We start from the raw sequence: 20,749 nt of genomic DNA, 5'->3' as shown, positions 1-20,749 counted from the left end.
CAAAGAGAGTTAATTTCTTTTCCTATGCAGGTTACCCAGCTTTTCTGACTGTATGCATTATTATATTATTCCTTGCAAACTAAAAATTTCATCAAGATAAGCATACATTCTTTTTTTAACCTCTTCTATCACTCAGTGTGCTGCTTCAATCTGAAACCCTAGTCTTTTACTCACTTTTTTTTCTATTTTTATTTCATCAATTCTCCATGTGACCCGAGTCTCTCTGGTTTGCTTTATTATAGTTACTGCATCTCCTAGATCATTCCTCCATTGTTTTCCATTATTCCATCTCTCCTTTTGCTTTCCAATATCTTAAAATATTGGAAATATCTTAAATGTGTTTTCAAATTCAGTAAATTTTCTTTTAGGTTGCACTCATTCTACTAATATTAAATTTGGCAATCTCTTTATTCTGCTATTTCCAGTTTTAAAAATCATTTTTCATCCAAAATATTTTTGTTCACAGATTGCTTTTATTTTCACGATCAACTGCTCTCAACAGATCAATCAATATCCTCTCAAATCATATTAAAATTTTGAATTAATTTCTTATTTAAATTTGTTCCTGTTTTCTGCAACACTGAATGTTCAGCCTGGTACGGAGTTTTTAAGTAGCCCTTTCTCTTCACACATCTGGTAAGTTTTCATCAGCTACTTATTTCACTAGTTATTGATATTTATAAATGACAACTTAAGCCAAAATCCTAGAACTTACTTCCTGTGACCTAGAGTTCTCTAATCCCAAGATGCCTTAGCTGTAAAAAAGGTAACGGACAGTATCTTCCTCAAAATTGCTGGTAAGATTAAAAACAGATAAAAGCAACTGACTCATAGCAGGCATTCAGAAAATTTACCTCTCTTAGTCCTTATCCCTACTTCTTATTGTCATAGACAGGGTCAACCATCTAGCAAATCAGAAGTTATTAAAATATGACCAAATCTACTTTTCATCTTTGTCTTCTGCCAAAACGATTATTAGTTACATATCTCACTGCATATTTATGAAGTGACTCAAATTTTTAATGTATTTAACAGATAAGTGATGTGTCTACATTTCTACATAATTTTCCACTTAAAAGACACACACTGATCAATAATTGGTAGATAGTACCAAAAATTACTTAAAAAACCATTTTCAAGATAAAATGATAGAGAAGTTCTTGACACAGACTGTATTTTCACATCATTGCCTGTGACAGAAACTAGCTAGGTGTTTACTACACTTTTGTCCTGGCCATACTGTTGAACCATACTGTCTAGACTGTTCTGAAGTTAGATGTGGCCAAATGACCGAGCTCTGGCCAAAAAGAATGTGAGTGAAAGTGAGGTACACCACTTCCAGGCCTAACTAATAAGACTCTCATACTCCAGGTAATTGTAAACTATGTAACTAAATAAGTGCAATACTCTTAATTTTTTTCTTCTTTGGTGTCCTCAAAAACCTAAGAAAGTAAAGCCATGGTCAGAAGGAGCCTAGGTACTGAAGCTGCATGTATAGAAGAGTCACCTATTAATCAGAAACACCCACTTCTTACTTGAGTGAGAAATAAACTTCTGTTGTGTTAAATTCACATTCTGGGATTAAGCTATTATAACCACCAGGATTATGCCAGTACACTCACTAAAGTGCAGAATTTCTTCAAATACCTTAAAAAATATATGTAGTTGGAAAACATAGTTGTGTTACAGAGTTTGCAAGTAACTTCCAACAGAATGGGCCAAAGTTGATTTTGTGCATTCTGAAGTCAACAAGATCTTTCAACATTTTTTTTTAAGTCAAATGATTATCCTTTAGTGGCAAAGAGCCCACTTCCTGTTTGTGGCACACAGCTCAATTATCTACTTCTATCACTTTTAGAGCCTTTTTCTCTCTCTCCCCAAAACTTATTTTTTTTGAATAGCTTTTGACATACTTCACATGTTTCAGCTGAAAGCTTTCCATCAGGCTCTCTCTCACAATAAATGTCTAAGAAAACTGCCAATTTTCACAGAGAAGTGTGAGTCTTAATTTGTCTGTGATTATCTCTGTCTACTCAATACGATAATCACGTAAAACCAAGGAGTTTGTTTACCTGACTGTCACCTCAGTTGATTTACTGGCATTGGCTGCAACATTCCATTGAATTTTAACTGAAATTCCAATCCTTAACTTGTTGAATGTATTCAGTTTATAGTATGATCCACAATGTAACTAAAAGTTGATGGTCTGACCCACTCTAGGCAATGTAAACTGCACAACTACAGAAATGCTATACCCAATTCAGTGTTTTCTTTGTACCTTTAATGTACTGTTTTCCAGATCCTTCTGCTTCTATTATTAAATTAATGGTGCATCTTAAAGTCAATATCTTATAATACAGAAATATAGTAGTTAAATCAATGTGAGTAATTATTCATGCTCAATATTCATCAAAGTATAAGTGAGTTACTAACAAAGCAGTAAGAGAAGACTACATGAAAACGAACAGGATGAAACTAACCATCTAAATAGTTATAGAAACTTTCTAAGAAGAGATTAAGTTTTGAAGATTTTATAAATATTTAGAAAGGATTAGAAAATGAAAAGGAGTATTTCTGGTATGCTGGTGGTTTTTTGGGAAATGAATGGAATTGAGGGAAAATTATATAATTGGTTAATGAAAAGAATAAAGAGCAAGTGGGGTAAATCATATCACTGTATAGTTCAACTTCTTTCATATCCCTTTATTCAATCTTAGGCACAAAGGAGAGAATCAAGTCAACTGTACAGAGTGCCTTATTACAATACAAAGCTCTTTGCAGAGTAGGTGCTGTGGGGAGATAGAACAGTGAACCTTGAAGACTGCAATCTTCAAGGAGCTTAAATTTAATAGAGGTTGTAAAACATATGTGCCACAGCTAAAATATAATACAAATAGCAATTAGTATTAAGTGAGAGGTATAAATAAAATCTGATATATAAAGGGAACAGAAATTATGTTCAGTAAGGAGAAACGGGAAAACTTAATGGAAAGACAGAATCTGAGCTAGACATTGATGGACTGAAGGTGATGAGTGTAAGAAGAAGGCTGGACGAAAATATGGACCAGAGTGGAAACAGTGGAAAGATCAAAGTATGAATGCTATTCTAAAAAAATCTCAATTTCAGTCAAACTACTAAATTTTTCAATGGCATAATAAATTAACTGTAATTGTTATTTTAAGATTTCTCTCACAACATCTGTAAAGTGAAGGGTTAGGGCAGCTGAATGAAAATGTTTATATGTGTGGCAGAATGGACACTAGATAAATAGAGTTAGTAGGATGATATAATAAACTAGGTAAAAAGTAAATGGAATCTAGAATAGGGTTAAAGCCTCTAGAAACTAGAAGGAGACAACTATGAGTTTCATTATGGGTTCAAATAGACATTTGCCAACTGGTCAAATATTGGGAAGAGGTTTTTAGTTTAGCCTTTTTCTTAAATAATAAATTAGTGTATGTCCTTTAATAAAATTAAAATAGTCCACAGTGACATTAAATGAAAAGGTATCTCCTGCCTTATTCTCAACCCCTCAATGTAATTTATTTCTATCTTTATTCTTTCAATTGACTACTACAATAATTCTAAATAATATATTCATACTGCTTCATACATACTATAAAGAATTTAATCTCTTGATCATGTACACAAGGAGACAAGAAGAATGTTCATTGTGCATAATCTGTAAGAGCTAAAACCTGAAATCAACTTAAACGTTCAACAAAAGTAGATAAATACATAAATACTAATATGAAAGAACTACAGCTACATATATCGATATAGATAAATGTAAAAAAAAATGCTAAGTGAAAAAGTTACAGAAGAAAAGTTGTATCTATATTAAGATTAAATAGATGAAAGTAATACTACATACTGTAAGATAATACGTATTATGGAAGTATAAACACACATGCATAGGTATCATAAACAACAAATTCAAGAGGGAAGGACCAGAAATATAGCTGTTTATTTCTTAAAAAATAAAAAGCTCTGAAGCATATACAGATGTGACACAGACCTTTGCTTTATTGTTCTCTATAATTTTCTTTTAAATGGAAACTTTTCACACTTTTTTCTTAGAAGAAAAAAGTTTACATTAAATACTGAATGTATTAAAAGTATCTTTATGTAATCTACCAAGTAATTCTTTTGAATATCACTTCAGAAAAAGCTACTTCATTCTGGCACTATTTATCACCCTACTGACCTCTGCTGGTCCAGCAAGGGAGAGGATACTGCAGTTGTCTTCCTGTCTTTCTTGCTAGTTGAAGATGACGACTTAGGGCTTGATTTTCGCTTTGGAGATTTGCTAGACTTTCTTAGAGAAGGTGATGGAGATAACTTTGATCTAACCACTTCTGGTGAAACCTTCCAAAAGAATTCAGTAACTCAATTCAGAAACTCTTCCAATCATGGTTGTTATAATCAGACAACAAAGCACGTGTTTTTAAATTATACCAAACTTCAGATGAAGTATTAAGTGTTACGATAGCGACCACATATTAATATTAGTCTGGCTCCTGAACCTATGCTGTTAACCAATACTAACTGCCCCAACATAACACTAATATCAATAAAGCAAACTAAAATTATGAAATTTCAAAATCTCCTCAGAAAAAAAAATTATATTCAAATACATTGTATCTTTCTACTCTTTAAAAAAGAAACAAGTATTCTAGAAATAGCATGGGCCTAAAAACCAGATGTATATAGATTCAAGTCCCATTTTACATTAGCTGGTGACTCCAGGCAACAGAAACTCAGTTTTGTTTATTCAATAACAAATATATGTCCGATTTATCTAATAGAGAAATGTCAAGATTAATTAACATATGTGAAGTATCGATATCCTAATACAACTTAAGATGTAGCAAGCAGCTAATGAGTTCTCTGATCAATACTCATTTTGATGTTAATTACTAACAAATTTCAATAAATAGCATACCTCTTTTTTAATAATAATTTCTTCTCTTTTCTCCATGTTTTCTTGTTCCAGCTTCATTAATTCCCTCTGTATCTTTTGACGCTTCATTTCCAATGACAACTCATGAACATAATCATAATTAATATCTCCATTGTCAGAATCTTTAAAATAAAAATTCCATTACTTGTCGGAAACTATAATTATCTATACCAAAAATTAGAGAAAAATTTTCAACTATTTTTTATACAAATTAAAATGGTAGATTCTTTAACAAGAACAACATACTTCAAAAAGATAAAAGAAATATACACTGTTTCTATAAAGAATTAAAATCAATATGGCTAATTTCTTTATGAAAACAAACATTTTTAAGGTTCCTGGGTTTTCTAGAAGTGATTTTGGGCTGTTTGGGTTTTTGGTTAGGAGACGGAATTTTTAAAAGATACAATTAGGGCTTCCCTGGTGGCGCAGTGGTTGAGAGTCCTCCTGCCGATGCAGGGGACGCGGGTTCGTGCCCTGGTCCGGGAAGATCCCACATGCCGCGGCGCGGCTGGCCCCGTGAGCCATGGCCGCTGAGCCTGCGCGTCCGGAGCCTATGCTCCGCAACGGGAGAGGCCACAGCAGTGAGAGGCCCGCATAACGCCAATAAAAAAAAAAAAAAAAAAAGGTACAATTAAAACACTCAGCTATAAATTCTAAGCATTAAAGGCACCAAAGCCTTCAATATTTCATGCTGCATATGATATGATTATCTTCTTCATTTTCTTACAGACTCAGTATTAAATTAAGGTCACATTAGGTGTGCAATACTGTTTCCATAGTTTTGTTGCTTTTTTGAAAATTAATATCCTAACTAATTTGTATCTAAAAATAAAGTTAAGTAATTTTAATACTAATGTGTACATGAGCTAATTTCTGAAGGATCTATAGCATTTTCATTATAAGTGATTTGTACTAGTTTCTTAGACTAGAACTGTCCATCCCTTCAATGGATCTGATAGCATGTATCTATTTCTATTCATCCTTTCCAAGGAAAAGAATCTGACGGTTGGTTTGGGTGGGGGAAGAGCGGTGTGAAGAACTATTTCATTACAACATGTAGTTTTCAGAGGCTCCTGGCACTGCTACCTATTTGCTAATAATGCCAAAAGCCTGGAGGAGGAAATTTCACTGACTTCTATTCTAACACATGAACACACTGGGCTTGACCGATTATAAACTGAGGTGCCTTCTCAAGCTATACTTTTAGCACTTAAGATCATCACTTCTTAACCTGGGGTAGAGAAATAAAATGAAGAACTAAAAAACAATAAAGATAAGGAGTCCTACTTGATTGCTTAAAGCACAAAACAAACGGACATCATTGGCATGTACAGGTAAATACATTAGAATGAAAACTATCCATTCATGCTTGGGGACTAAGAGGGTAATTATATATCTTATTATCTGTGTCACAAAACTTGATTACTCATCTTATACTGGTGTATGATGATAATTTCTCAGTAAATACATAACACTGACTAAATCATGCTTTTCAGTCAGCAAGCAATTACTAAATATTTATGGGCATGCAGTTTTTACTACACAAAATAATTAAAGATACTGAATTTAATTGAATGAATAGTGGCTATCTCTAGTTATGATTTTACACTCCGTTGAGACACTTTACATCAGTGAATAGTAGGGTTCGATGATCCGGTTTGTTGTGTTCTTAAATTATTAACAGATAAAATTTCATTACCAAATACTAAGGGTAAAACAAAGGAAAGGGTAATTAATTGAGAAGAATGATTTACAGTGTTTCTGAAGGTATTATCAATAATGTTCTGCTCATCTAAAAACTGCTATCTGGGAATATCACCCATACAGAACACATGTAAAAAAATGACAAATTGGCTTTCAGTCTTTAATCCCTAACCACTCAACCAAGAGAGAAGTGCGGGTAGGGGGAGACCTGAGCAGTTAAAATATATGTCGAAGTCAAGGTACTATAGCTAATATATTTTGCTTAGAGGGAAAGCTCTCAAGTCTTTATTCAGAAACTACTTATTCTAACTTTATGCATATCTGTTATAATCAAACATAAGATGTTTTCCCAATCTATAAGAGATGGGCTATGAAGTAGGCACAATGCAACTGATAGTCTAACAAAAGAAAAATAAGAAAGCACAAAACATTAGGAGAGGACTCAAAAACAGAGTCTGAGGAGGGGAGGGATAAATTGGGAGATTGGGACTGACATATACACACTATTATATATAAAAGAGATAACTAATAATAACCTGCTGTATAGCACAGGGAACTCTACTCACTACTCTGTAATGGCTTACATAGGAAAAGAATCCTTAAAAAAAAAAAAAAAAGAGTGGATATAGGTATATGTATAACTCAATCACTTTGCTGTACACCTGAAACTAACACAACATTGTAAATCAACTATACTCCAATAAAATTTTATTTTAAAAAAGGAGTCAAACCATTTAATAAGTTTAGAAAATGTCTCTCGTATCTTACAGCTTAAGGTTATCATTACAATTACCTTAGAATCATCTATATGAATCAGCTGTTATAAGTCATCAGGAAAATATTAAATATAATTAGAATGGCACATTTTGAACAGGCAGAGATTTTTTAAGAATATGTAACAAAAATACATCTAGTACATAAGGTTGACATTCTTTATATATAAAGAACTCTTACTAATTAAAAGAATGGGCAAAGGACATGAACAGATATAAACACAAAAAGAAACACAAGTGATACATAAATAAGCCTTTTTCATGTATTAAAGAGCCATTTTTTTCCTAATTATAATATTTGGTACTGGCAAAGGCACAGATAACAGGCATGTTCATTCTTTGGATGTAGCAATGTAAACTAATATTTCTAGCCTGGAAAATAATTTGGCAGTATGGGTAAAAGCTTTAAGAATTCATACCCTTTAATATGACAAATTTACTTCCAGCAATCTACTGTATGCAAGTAATCATATTCAATAGATATAAAAATAAGGCTTTATATTTATACTCTTCTACACACATTGCCCCATAGAAAGATTTTTCCATGTCATACACAAAGGTAAAACATCTTCATTTTAACATCTGCAAAGCATTTCATGATATAAACATATCATAGTTTAACCATTTTCCTTCTGACATTTACTCAGTTTTCAATTTCAATATTGCTATTATAAACAAGACTTCAATGAACATCTTGATACCTACCTTAGTTTACAGGAGCAAGTATTTTTTTTTAGAACAAACTAGATTTGCTGGACAAAAGGTAAGTATGATTTTTAATATTGCCGAATTATACTCCAAAATAGCTTTACCAATGTAAACTTCCACTTGATAATACTAGTAGTTTTCATTTCTGCCAATCTGATGGGTGAAGAATGCTATTTCTATTTCCACTGGCATTTCCCTGTAGTAAGGCTGAGCATTTACTGTCCATTTCTATTTCCTCTATGAATTTCGTAACCAATTTTTGTTTCTCTTCGCTATTTTCCAACTGGACTATCTTTTTCTTATATATTTGTGGAATTTCATTATAGGTTTATACAGTGCTTTTATTATATGGTTACACATTACACATGTCAAATACTTTCTTACAGTGATCTATTTTTAATAGATCACTTGCGTGTTTAGTTTCACAAAAAATTTTGAATCCTCATATAATCAAATCTTTTACAGCTTCTGGATTTTATGCTTTATTTTAGGAGGATGTACATACCACCAAGATTGCCAAAATATGTTCATTCATTTTCTCCTCTACTGAAATGATACTTTTGCTTTTTATATTACTGCACTGGTCCTTATGGTAAACAAATATGATAAATTTAGGGAACCAAATAAAAACAAAGACTTGGGAGTGGGGAGCTGGAAACACAGAAAGCAATCGGATAATGAAAAGTTTTGTAGGTACAAAAGAATTTGTACTTGATCCTCAAGGCAATGGGAAATCAGAGAATTTTAAATAGGGGAATGAAATCAGAACCAATTTATTCTTTTAAAAGCTCACTCTAACTCAGAGGATGAGAGAGGTATTTGCAATGCATATATCTGATGAAGATCTCATATTCAGAATATATAAAGAATACTCAATTAAAAAAAACAGTAACACAATAAAACAGTAGGCAAAAGTCGAGAGTAGAATTTATAAAACAGGTTGTACAATGGCCAAAAATGTGAAAAAGTTCTCAATTTCATTACTCATTAGGGAAATACACACTAAATCCACAAAAAGATACTACCACACACCTCCAGAATGGCTAAGATGAGAAAGGCAAAAAACAACAGAGAAAGGAGAATCATTTTTGACTTGACATTATCCACTAAAGATGAACATATGAAAACTCCATGGCCCAGCAATCCTACTCCCAAGCATAAACTCAAGGGAAATGGGTACATGTTTACCAAAGATCTGATTAGGAATAGTAATAGCAACTTATTCATAACAGCCCAAAACTAGAAATTACTCAAATGTTTATCCACAGAATGAATAAATTATGGCACATTCAGTGAAATAATATATACCAGTAAGAATTAATGAACTATAACCATACGCAATAATCTCACAGACATACTGTAAGCAAAAGAAGCTAAGCAGGGACTTCCCTGGTGGTGCAGTGGTTAAGAATCCACTTGGCAATGCAGGGGACATGGGTTCGAGCCCTGGTCCGGGAAGATGCCACATGCAGCAGAGCAACTACGCCCGTGTGCCACAACTACTGAGCCTGTGCTCTAGAGCCCACGAGCCACAACTGCTGAAGCCCACGTGCCTGGAGCCTGTGCTCCGCAACAAGAGAAACCACCGCGATGAGAAGCCTGTGTGCCGCAAAGTAGTCCCCGCTCGCCGCAACTAGAGAAAGCCCGTGCACAGCAACAGAGATCCAACGCAGCCAAAAATTAAATAAATAAATTTATTAAAAAATAAAAAGAAGCTAAGCACAAAAAGAGTACATGCTATAGGTTCTATTTATATAGAGCTCAAAAACAGACAAAACTAATCCATGGTGGCAGAAAATCAGGACAGCAGTTATCTTTGGGAGATGGGGGCTGGGAGGCAGTAACTGGAAAGGGAGTACAAGGGGGCTTATGGGATACTAGTAATTTTCTATTTATTGATGGGTGCTGGTTATACAAGGCTGTTCTGTTCATGAAAATTCAGTAAGTTGTACACATGAATCATGCACTCTTCTGAACATATTATTATACTTCAGTAAAAAAAATTTTTGTGAAGCGTATTCCGCCTTTAAATGAAGAATGATTTAGGAGACAAGGCTAATCTCAAGGCATGAGGTTAGAAGGTTTTTTAATAAAATATGTTTATAGGCAACAAATATCTTAAGAACTAGAATATTAGTAGTAATTTAGAGAAACAGATGGTTCTGAAAGACATTCAGTAGATAGAAATGTTCAGAATTCCATAAATGTCTGGGTTGAGGGGAAAAAGTAGTATCAACAATGACTCTCAGAAAAGGGAACTCTCTTGCACTGCTGGTGGGAATATAAATTGATACAGCCACTATGGAGAACAGTATGGCGCTTCCTTAAAAAACTAAAAATAGAATTACCATATGACCCAGCAATCCCACTACTGGGCATATACCTAGAGAAAACTATAATTCAAAAAGAGTCATGTACCCCAATGTTCATTGCAGCTCTATTTACAATAGTCTGGAGATGGAAACAACCTAAGTGCCCATCATCGGATGAATGGATAAACAAGACAGATGAATGGATAAACCATAATTCAAAAAGACACATGCACCCCAGTGTTCACTGCAGCACTATTTACAATAGTCAGGTCATGGAAGCAACCTAAGTGCCCATCGATAGATGAATGGATAAACATATATACAATGGAATATTACTCAGCCATAAAAAGGAATGAAATTGGGTCATTTGTAGGGATGTGGATGGACCTAGAGACTGTCATACAGAGTGAAGTAAGTCAGAAAGAGAAAAACAAATATTAAAAAAAATACATTAACGCTTATATGTGGGATCTAGAAAAATGGTACAGATGAACCGGTTTGCAAGAAGAAATAGAGACATAGATGTAGAGACAAACGTATGGACACCAAGGGGGGAAAGTGGGGATGGGATGAATTGGGAGACTGGGATTGATATATACACACTAATATGTATAAAGTAGATAATTTTAAAAAAAAAACAACGAAACAATGACTCTCAGGCTTTTGGGAAACCAGTAGGAAAGTGGTGCCCTTAAGATATGGGACTCAGATGGAGACATCCAGTTGGCAGATGCCTCAATTAAGAGCTCCAGATATTGGAGTCATTAATACATAGATGTTAATGATGCCCTGGGAGCATGATTTCATCTGGAGAGAAAAATGGAAAATGAGAAAAAAAGAAGTCTTGGTAAAGGGGAAACAACTAAAAATTTTAGAAGCTGCTTCTAGAGACAAGTGGTTCTCAAAGAGTAGTCTGAGGACTCCTAAGGATTCCCAAGACAATTTCTAGAGTTCCAGGAGATCAAAATTATTTCTATAACACATTATTTGCCTGGTTTACTCACTCTCTCTTGAGTATATAGTGGAGTTTTCCAGAAGTCACATGATATGTGATATCAGTAGCAGATTGAATGCAGAAGCAGATATGAAAATCTAGAGGTCTTTCATTAAGCCAGTTAAGAGTTCACTTTAAGAAGTTAAAAAGATTTTCAGGGAGTTTCCTGGTGGTCTTGTGGTTAGGATTCGGCGCGTTCCTGCTGTGGCCCAGGTTTAATCCCTGGTTGGGGAACTGATCCCGCAAGCCTAGCGGTGTAGCAAAAAAAAAACCCCAAAATGTGCAAAAACGTGTAAAACATTGCCACCTCCTCCAATTTCTATTTTTGCTTTGCAAAGCATAGCTATTTTCCATAAAAGTATATGTTAGGTTTACTGCTGTCATTGTTAAATAAATTAATAAATATTTTTAAATGTTCTCAGAACCAATTTCTAATATGGAGACTACTGAAACAGATAATCCACAAAACAAAAGTTCTTTGGGGTCTATAAAAAGAGTGAAAAGTGTCCTGAGACCTAAAAGTTTGACAATTACTCATACAGATCAACTTCTTCTGAGTCTAGCTAAAATTGCTATTCACTTTAGACTGAAAATGCAGAAGGTAAATATATTAAATGAGCTCAGTCTAACTCCATGCTTCAATATTCCTTAAAACAGAAAAACCACAGAGATACACAACAATCAGAACCTCAAGAGAAAGAGTAAGAAACAGCAATGTATTCTGTATGTAAAACTACTATAAGAGACATTTACTCACCTTTTAAAAGAATTTCACATATAAAAGCCTCTTGTAGTAAAATCACTTTCGTTTTTTAAAGATGATAGTCTGAGCGAAGCCTTGGGAATCAACATTTAAGGGATAGACAGCATACAAGGAGCCTCTATGTAAGACCAAAGGGCTTCAACAGGAGAACAGAAAACCTGACAAATGATAGATGGAAGCCAAGGGGAAAGTGTTTCAAGAAGACAGAAGCTCTGGGATGTGTCACATGCTGCAGAAAGGTTATAGAAGAAGGAGACAAGTATGTCTCCTTTTATTCAGCAAAGAGGAGGTTATTGTGACCTTAAAGAACAGTTTTAGTGAAGACAAGGGTCAGAAGACTGAATAAATATGAGGGGAAAAAGTAGAATTTGGTTGTAAAGTGGGAATAAGCAGGGTGACGGCTCTAAATAATATGGGGAAAAGAGAAAATGTGCCAAGATGGATGTTAAAGCTGTAAAAGAGAAGGCAAAATAAATGAACAAGACTGCAGAGGTGGGAGGAAATCAGGGGAATATAACCTTATGCAGCAGGAGGGAGGCCCCTTGTAAAGAAAAAGAGGGAAGTGAAAAAGTTTAGATGTGAATGAAAGACTAGTTTATAGGTGTGGTGGCAGGAAGTTGAAAAGAGTCTGTGGATAAAGAAGACTTCCCTGGTGGCGCAGTGGTTGAGAGTCTGCCTGCCAATGCAGGGGGCACGGGTTCGTGCCCCTGTCCGGGAAGATCCCACATGCCCGCGGAGCGGCTGGGCCCGCGAGCCGTGGCCGCTGAGCCTGCGCGTCCGGAGTCTGTGCTCCGCAACGGGAGAGGCCACAACAGTGAGAGGCGGGGCTGGAAGGTTTGAGATTTAAGGAGAGGGTTTGAAAGAGCTACTATAAAGAAAAGGAGCAAACTAACTTAGGCTTTTCTGAACCTTTAAAATGTTCAACAATTAGCATGCATTATTGTAATGGGAATAGAAGTTTCTATTTTGAAAAATAAGCAGCCAATATATTTCGGAATGTATTTTATACAAAAATAATTAAAATGAAAAAAAAATGTTGAGTGTGTTAAGAGTTAATCCCTTAGAATTTAGGAAAAGTTAGCCATTCATTCTTGAACAGTTAAGGCTTGTAATATTTTATTTACTGCTATTTTGTAGGAGGTATTAGATTTATTTATGAAGTCCCATGAAGTAATCATAGAGAAGTTTCCTACTTGTTCTTAGAAGCAACGTTTTAACAGACAATACTGTATAAAGATGGAATGGTCCTTAAAAAGTACTGATGTTCAAATTACTGGACAGCCATTTAAGGTACTTTTCAAGTATTAGTAAGTTTTCAGAGATAGTTCTTAAATATAGTAGTAAACATTTTAGGCTTGCAGGCTCTTGGCTGTCATAGTACTCAACTCATCTATCGTAGCTCAAAAGCAGCCACAGAAAATATGTAACCAACAGACATGGCTGTTCTCCAATAAAACTTTATTGCAAAAACTGGTGGCAGGCCCACAGCTATAATTTTCTAGCCCCTGGTTTAAGTTTTCAGCTATCTGAGGAAGTTGCTTACATCCTTAAACTCTTTAGTTTTGTCATCTATAAGTAGAGTAACAAAGCTACTGATTTAATGAGGTAATTATATGTTATATTAAAATGCCCAGTACACCCAACACATTCAACAAATGTGAGTTCCCCTTCTCTGTATTTGGTAGTGTGAGGCTACGGTGCTCACATTCCAGAAGATCACAGAAGTAGAGAAGAGAGAACATTCATGGTGTGGAAAGTAAATGCTTACTTGTTAAAGACAATGACTCAAAAATAATTTTGCTAATTTCTTACGAACAAATTCCAGGTCTCAATTATCATCTGATTTCAATTTCTTGAAAGATGAAATCCAACAATGTTTTAGAAATAATTTTCCTAGGTCTTTAAGGTTTAAGAATCTCACTTTTAATATTTTATGCAAAACAATAAACATAAATTTAGATTCTTTTAAATCTTGGTACTGAGGAACTTAAAAATTTACAAATGTAATAAAATTCCAAAGGACTGTGATGCTGTACAGTAAGTTCTAGAGAGAATAGCTTTCTTTGCTTTTGTTCTGCTACTATATGCCATTTTCTGCCTTATAGCTCAGTAAGATAGACACAAGTCAATTAGACAATTCTGAAACTATAGCTGGAAAGTGTTTTGAAGCCCACAGGAAGTCTACAAAGTGAATAATCAATAAATTGACTATATAAACAAAGATTTTTTGAAACTCACCATCTCTATTAGTTTCCCATTCTACATTTTCTTCTTCACTTTCTGGAGTTCTCTCCTTAGTGATTTTTATGTCTTCCTTTTCCCTATGTCTCCCTCTTGAAGATTCTTTCTAAAAAGTACATACATACATATGGGTTATTATATTTATAAAAACTACATGAGGTAGTTACTATAATACAGAATATTTCTAACTTCATCTTTGTTTTATTAAAGAATCAGTCTTGCAAATAATCACGCATCCAGTAAGTAGAGGAAGTAACATGTTCTAGAGTATCACGATGAAAAGACTGTACTATTATCTATTTTACTAAAGAACGGCAACTTGGTAAATGTTTGAAGTAACTAAGATTTTAAAAGATACAACGAAAATTGAATAATAAGCATTTGGTAGTATACTACATACTCAGTTTCTACGTGAAAATTACAGGGGTAAAGTTTAAAACGGATAAAGTACAACTGGAGGAATTGTAAGTGACTATATTTTAAAATGACTTAAAAAGGTTACACCGTTCACAGTAGATTCTCAAATATAATTGCTGATCTAAGACTTATCATACACTAACGTAAAAGCATTTACCTACAGCTAAAGATAAATCCAAACTCATCTAATAATTTTATAAATGCTTTAAAAGGGGAGATTTTCCCTATTTTGATGAAACCAAAATGGTAACTAAAATAGTTAGAAAAGTTACCTTTACATTTCAGCTAAAAACCAAAAAGTTTTACATTTTATTCCAGGTATAACAGTAGCCTATAGACAAAGCAGGACAACAGTGATTCAGCTTGTAAAATTTAATTAAATATCCTGTTACATAAGATGAAGACTCTAAACCACATTTTACTAGGTGGTAAGAAAATAACCAGTGTCATGGAATTGTTATCTTCCCCCCACCATGTCTCACTTTTATTAACACTAAATCCTGACTATGAAAGACACTAACACACAAGGACATTAAGTGCTGAGAGTTCTTTCTGGGCATTACCAGACACAAAATTTGGCTGCTTAAAACACAAATTAATTCTCTTTGTCTTCTTTTTAAAGAACTCTAGCATATAACTGCTCCTAAATTTTACTTATTTAGGTATGAAGTCATGTTGTAAGTATTACTGCTAAATGACATATATAGTTGCTGGTACGACAACAGAGGCTGACAAATATCATTAAAAGATTATATAATTGTATCAGCCATGACAAAACGGTAAAAGGTCAAAAAAAAGAGAAAGAAAAAAGAAATGCACTCCTATTTGTACATAAGACAAAGGAGAAAAAGGAACACAATCTATTTTTATTCTTAAAACACATTTTGTGGAATATCTATGAAGAGCTATTCTATATCCCAGGTAACTTTTGAATGTTCTGTAGATTACACCCACTATAAATATACATTAGTATGTGCTATATCAAAAAATTTTCATAGAAAGTTATCTCCAAATTACTGAATAATATATTCTGGGTTTTTCTGTCTATAAGGTATCAGACTACATTTGTCTATATGTAGTTGTAATACCAACTACAAATGTAGTTGAAAAGGGTTTCAGAGCAGTAATTCTGGTACTGGAAAACAAAATAATCTGCAAGTTTGTAACAGAATATTTTTAACAGATTTAGAAACATATAATAATCTCAATAAATTTCATTAATAATTTATGTATTTCATAATATTTACGCTACATATTGAAATTATATAATTTTTGTATTACCTATTGTTTTCCAATATGACTCTAATACTGCCCCCAGAGATCACATATAACTTCTATTATTAAGTACTAGAGATTGAATGCAGGCTTCAATATGTGGTGGAATTTCAAGTTAGGAGATATGTTTTTTCCTAATACTTTGCCACTATCCCACCTCAAATCATAATAGAGGAAATTATTTTGATAACACCTAAGGCTTAGATCATTTTTTTAAATGTTGTATTTCCTCATTTTTCCACTTCAGTAGTGTATAACTTGTTTAGGCATGTTATTCCTTGTAAAATAAAATTATTTCCCTCTTTCTCTGATCATATTCAAATATAAAGGGTCTGGTATTACTTGTCCCATGTAGTATAGCATGGTCTGCTCTTTCACCTTCCTGTAATTTCTTGAATAGAATGGACTATCATCTTACTGCTCTTATATGCAAACATATTAATTAGCGGTACAACCATATGATTATTACGTATTCTAAATTAATCATTCTGGAACATGTACATGTTGAAGTACTTGTTAAAGAACCACAATATATTAGCCAGTACCCATGGGATATTTTATGAATTCAGAATTATCTGGATTTCAAAATATATTAAGTAACAATGCCAGTAGGGTCTGGAGCAGCAACCTATAATCAAATATACTGATATTTTTGCAGCAAAACATTATGAATTCACCAACTGGGTAAAGACTGTATAATAAGCTTCATATCAATTAAAATCAGGTTTTGCTGCCAAATAAGTCTATGCCTAACTTAGGAAAAATGTTTGGTTTTAAATGTCTCTTACATTTCAGCAATGCAATAAATAATTGTGAACTTTACTTTCACTTTATTTCTACTTTATATTACATTCACATTTATTTCTTAAACATTATATGTATGGACAGATTATATTTATTATAAATTTTATTTTTAGATAGTAAGGAGGCATTACCAAGAATACGATCTAAAAAGAAGTGTTGAAGCAAAAAGAATTGAAAACCAATATTAACTGGATTAGCAACCATAATAATAAAATGTTAGGGGTCTTTGAAGTAATATAATTCAATTTCCTACCCCATGCTGAAATGTTTTTCCTAAATATTGTACAGTTATAGAAGTCCTCTAATAGAATAATTTTACGGAAAAAAAGATTTACTCCCAAGGTCTCCACTGATAGCTCTCCAATGTTGCATTCTTTGCTCCCATTTTCAGAAAGTTCTAAATATTAGAAAATTATTTCTTATACTGATCACAACTCTTTTATACCTCTCCAGAATTTCTACTGATTGGAACTAGTTCTGACCTCTAGAATCGTGCAAAACAAATCTAATAATTCTTCCACGATAGCTATTTAAATATTTCAACACTGTCACTAAATCTCTTCAATATCTTCTTATATCAGGCCAAAGATACTCTACACACTGATCATACATAAATATTTCACAATTTTCATACCCCTCACTACTCTGTCATCTTCTCTGGGCACACTAATTTGCCAATGTTGCTTCAATAAAACGTGATAACTAAAATTAACCTAGTCCTGGCCAGAGCAGCATAGAGCATATAGCTTCCACCTCTCCTAGTATAGAACTGAAATTATTCTTGCATTAATGAACTTGTTTTGCGGGGGGGGGGGGGGGGGGGAGTTTGGGGTAGAATTTAAATAAGAAACTATAATCTTATAAGCTATATAAATTTAAATTACAATCTCACATAAAATGAAGTCTAGAAATAGGGTAAACTTCAGGGCTGGGTGATGTAGTAACACAGTGAAATCACTGGAGACCAAATTTTCTTGTTGTTTTTTTCCTTTCTTACAGCTCTGCTATTCCTACTGTTGACTTCACATTAAGGCATATTTCTTTTACCACGATGACAAGCAATCTAGGTTCACCCAGTGTGTGCCTCTCTCCAATCACAAAATAAGAATTTTTTCTTTCAGTCTGAGTAGGCCAACTTCAGTCACATGGCCACATCTGAATCAATAACTGATAGCAAGATAGTAGCCACAGGCTAAATGAATTAGGCCTGGTTCCTGAATCAACAGAATTAGCAAGGAGAATGGGATTATTATGACTAAACTAGACTAATGAGTGTCTAGCAGTGAATCTGGGGTCAACTCCCCAAACCAAAATGCAGCTTCAAAATGAAAACAACTGAATGGATTCTGGGGAGTTCAAAGTAACACACTATACCTTTGGTACTACACTTCACCTCCTCAGAGTACAATGCCACACTTCTGACAACTGCAATAGGCCATAAAAAAAAGACACTTTCCGACCTAGTAAACGTTTTCTCTGTTCACCTTTACTGTTGCATTTTGGACCTTCCTTCTAAGGTCATTTTCCATCATCCTGATGTATATCCTTTTAGACATTCTCTGAGTAATGAAGGTCTCCTGGTAGTCAACACTCTCAATTTTACCAGAAAGCTTCTTTATTATATCCTCATTCTTGAAAAGCAGTTTTGCTGGGCTCATAACTATGGGTTCATACATTCACTTCAGCTTTGAAAATATCATTCCACTGTATTTTGGCTTCCATTATTGTTACTGATGGTATCAGTCTATCATTCCTTTGTAGAAAGATCTGACTTTTATCTCTGGGTTTTCCAATATTCTCTCTATGCCTCTCATGTTTTGCAGTTATGATATAATATCTACTTGATATGTACTGTGCTTTCTGCAGGCTTATATCTCATCAATAATGGAAAATTCTCAGCCACTATTTCTTTCAATATTGCCTTTCCCATTTTCTATTTTTTTCCTGCGATTCCAATTAGATGTACATTAGGTTTTCTAAGTTTTTCCTCCACATTTGTGAACCTCTTCAATGTTTTCTATAATGTTGTTTTTATGTGCTGCATTCTGGATAAACTCTTCAACTCCATCTTCCAAGTCACCAGTTCTCTCTTCACAGATGGGCCCAAGGCTTAGTGTCTGACTAGCTCTAATACCTGTAAAAGTCTTAAAGTCACTACCGGCTTTCACACTTGCTGCTCAATCCTTGGTTTCAATTCTGTCTTTGTTTTGCTGCTGTTTACATTCTTGAGAAAGCACGTCAAACCCTTCTCTCAGCAGCTCGAGTTAAAGTTAATGTTAATCCAAAGTTTTCTTCTGTCATTTACTATCACACATTATATCAAAGCTATTAACAATTCAAAAAGCTATTATTAATTTTTAAAAGATTATGGTTCTCACCTTAATGTTTTCAAAACTTTTCAACTGGACACTTCTGATCAAGGCTAAAAACTTTTAAATAATGAACAATGCTTATTGTGGCTTTTTGGCCTGAATATTAGCCCAACAACTTAGCTCAGTATATAGCTTTTAGGACAGATATAACTGACATTTTGAAATTTTAAAATGATTCACAGATGTGCAATTTCAGATCCTTTCAACACTACAGAAACACAGACGGTAAAGAAACTTAGATCTACACTAAGGAAACTGTAGTTTATTTTGTTTATACTATACTGAAGAAAAATCCCCTAATAGGGTTATCAGAGATTTTCTTTTATGAGGTGGTCACAAAAATTATACTAGCTCATCTCAGAATAAGCAGAGTCACAAAAAAACAAATAAGATTATAAACTTCAAAAAATAGTCAACAGATAACAAAAATCAGGTCATCTCCAAGCACCATATTTTAAAAATTACAATGAAGAGAGAACAATTATTAATATTTCTGTATCTACGTACCGACTAATACAGCAATGAAGAGCACAGCTACAGGAGATGGGGAGTGAACTAGACAGAAGCATACTACTAACAAGATACTTTAAAAGACATTCTCAAACCAAGATAGATCAAGTAGACAAAGATATGAAAACTACAGGAGATCAAAACAACAGATGTTTCAGATATACTTTAGAACCTGAAAGCCAAAAAATAGAAAATATACCTTCTTTTTAAGCATATACAGAAAATTCGAAAAACTGACCATATCTTAGGCCACAAAGAAAATCTTATCAAATCTGAGAAAAAGAAATACAAAAAGCAGTAATATAGAAGTTAGTTTTTAAAAAATCAAAAGAATACACATATAAAACAAACAAAAGGCTCTTCAATCTGAAAAATTTTAAACATGACATTAAGCAATTATTGGACCACAGGTGAAATACAAACCTAAAGATGAGAATTCCTTAAAAATAATGACAATGAAAGCATGATATATGAGATCCATGGAATTCAGCTAAAGCAGTTATCAGAAAAATGCTTATAGCATTAAATACGTGTGTGTATATGAAAATAAATAAATAAATATTCCACCAATTCAAAAAAGAAAAGGAATACAATAAACCAAGGAGGGAATTAATAAAGAGAAATAAATGTGTTGAAAAGAGAAAGAACTAATATATAAATCCAAAAGCTGATGCAAATAAACCACTGACTAAACTAATGAAGAAAAAAGGGAAAACGCACAAGTATTCAAAATCCTATATGACAATGTGAAAGTAGCCATTAGAACAGAGAAAACAGAAAAACGTGATTTCTTTGCACAACTCTATGCAAACTAGTTTAAAAACCTAGACAAAGCACGTAACATTCTAGAAAAAAAATTAACAAAACTGACTTAAAGTCAAAAGTCTACTAATTTCCACTGGAAAAATA

General features: G+C 33.6%; 1 protein-coding gene across 2 annotated transcripts in view; it reads right to left on the bottom strand.

Annotated features, from left to right (window-relative positions):
* ZC3H13 (zinc finger CCCH-type containing 13) overlaps positions 1-20,749 on the bottom strand; it is a 93,921-nt gene that overhangs the window by 51,228 nt on the left and 21,944 nt on the right. For both annotated transcript variants that reach the window (XM_082859306.1, XM_082859307.1), the window contains 3 exons: positions 14,460-14,568; positions 4,947-5,086; positions 4,209-4,369 (listed from right to left, as the gene is read on the bottom strand). In XM_082859306.1, coding sequence (XP_082715432.1) covers positions 4,209-4,369; positions 4,947-5,086; positions 14,460-14,568 — 410 coding nt within the window. The remainder of the gene's footprint in view (positions 1-4,208; positions 4,370-4,946; positions 5,087-14,459; positions 14,569-20,749) is intronic.

This window comes from Leucopleurus acutus (assembly GCF_964270905.1).
Source record: "Leucopleurus acutus genome assembly, chromosome: 18".
Taxonomy (NCBI): Eukaryota; Metazoa; Chordata; class Mammalia; order Artiodactyla; family Delphinidae; genus Leucopleurus; species Leucopleurus acutus.
This window is presented reverse-complemented; position numbering and strand designations above follow the sequence as displayed.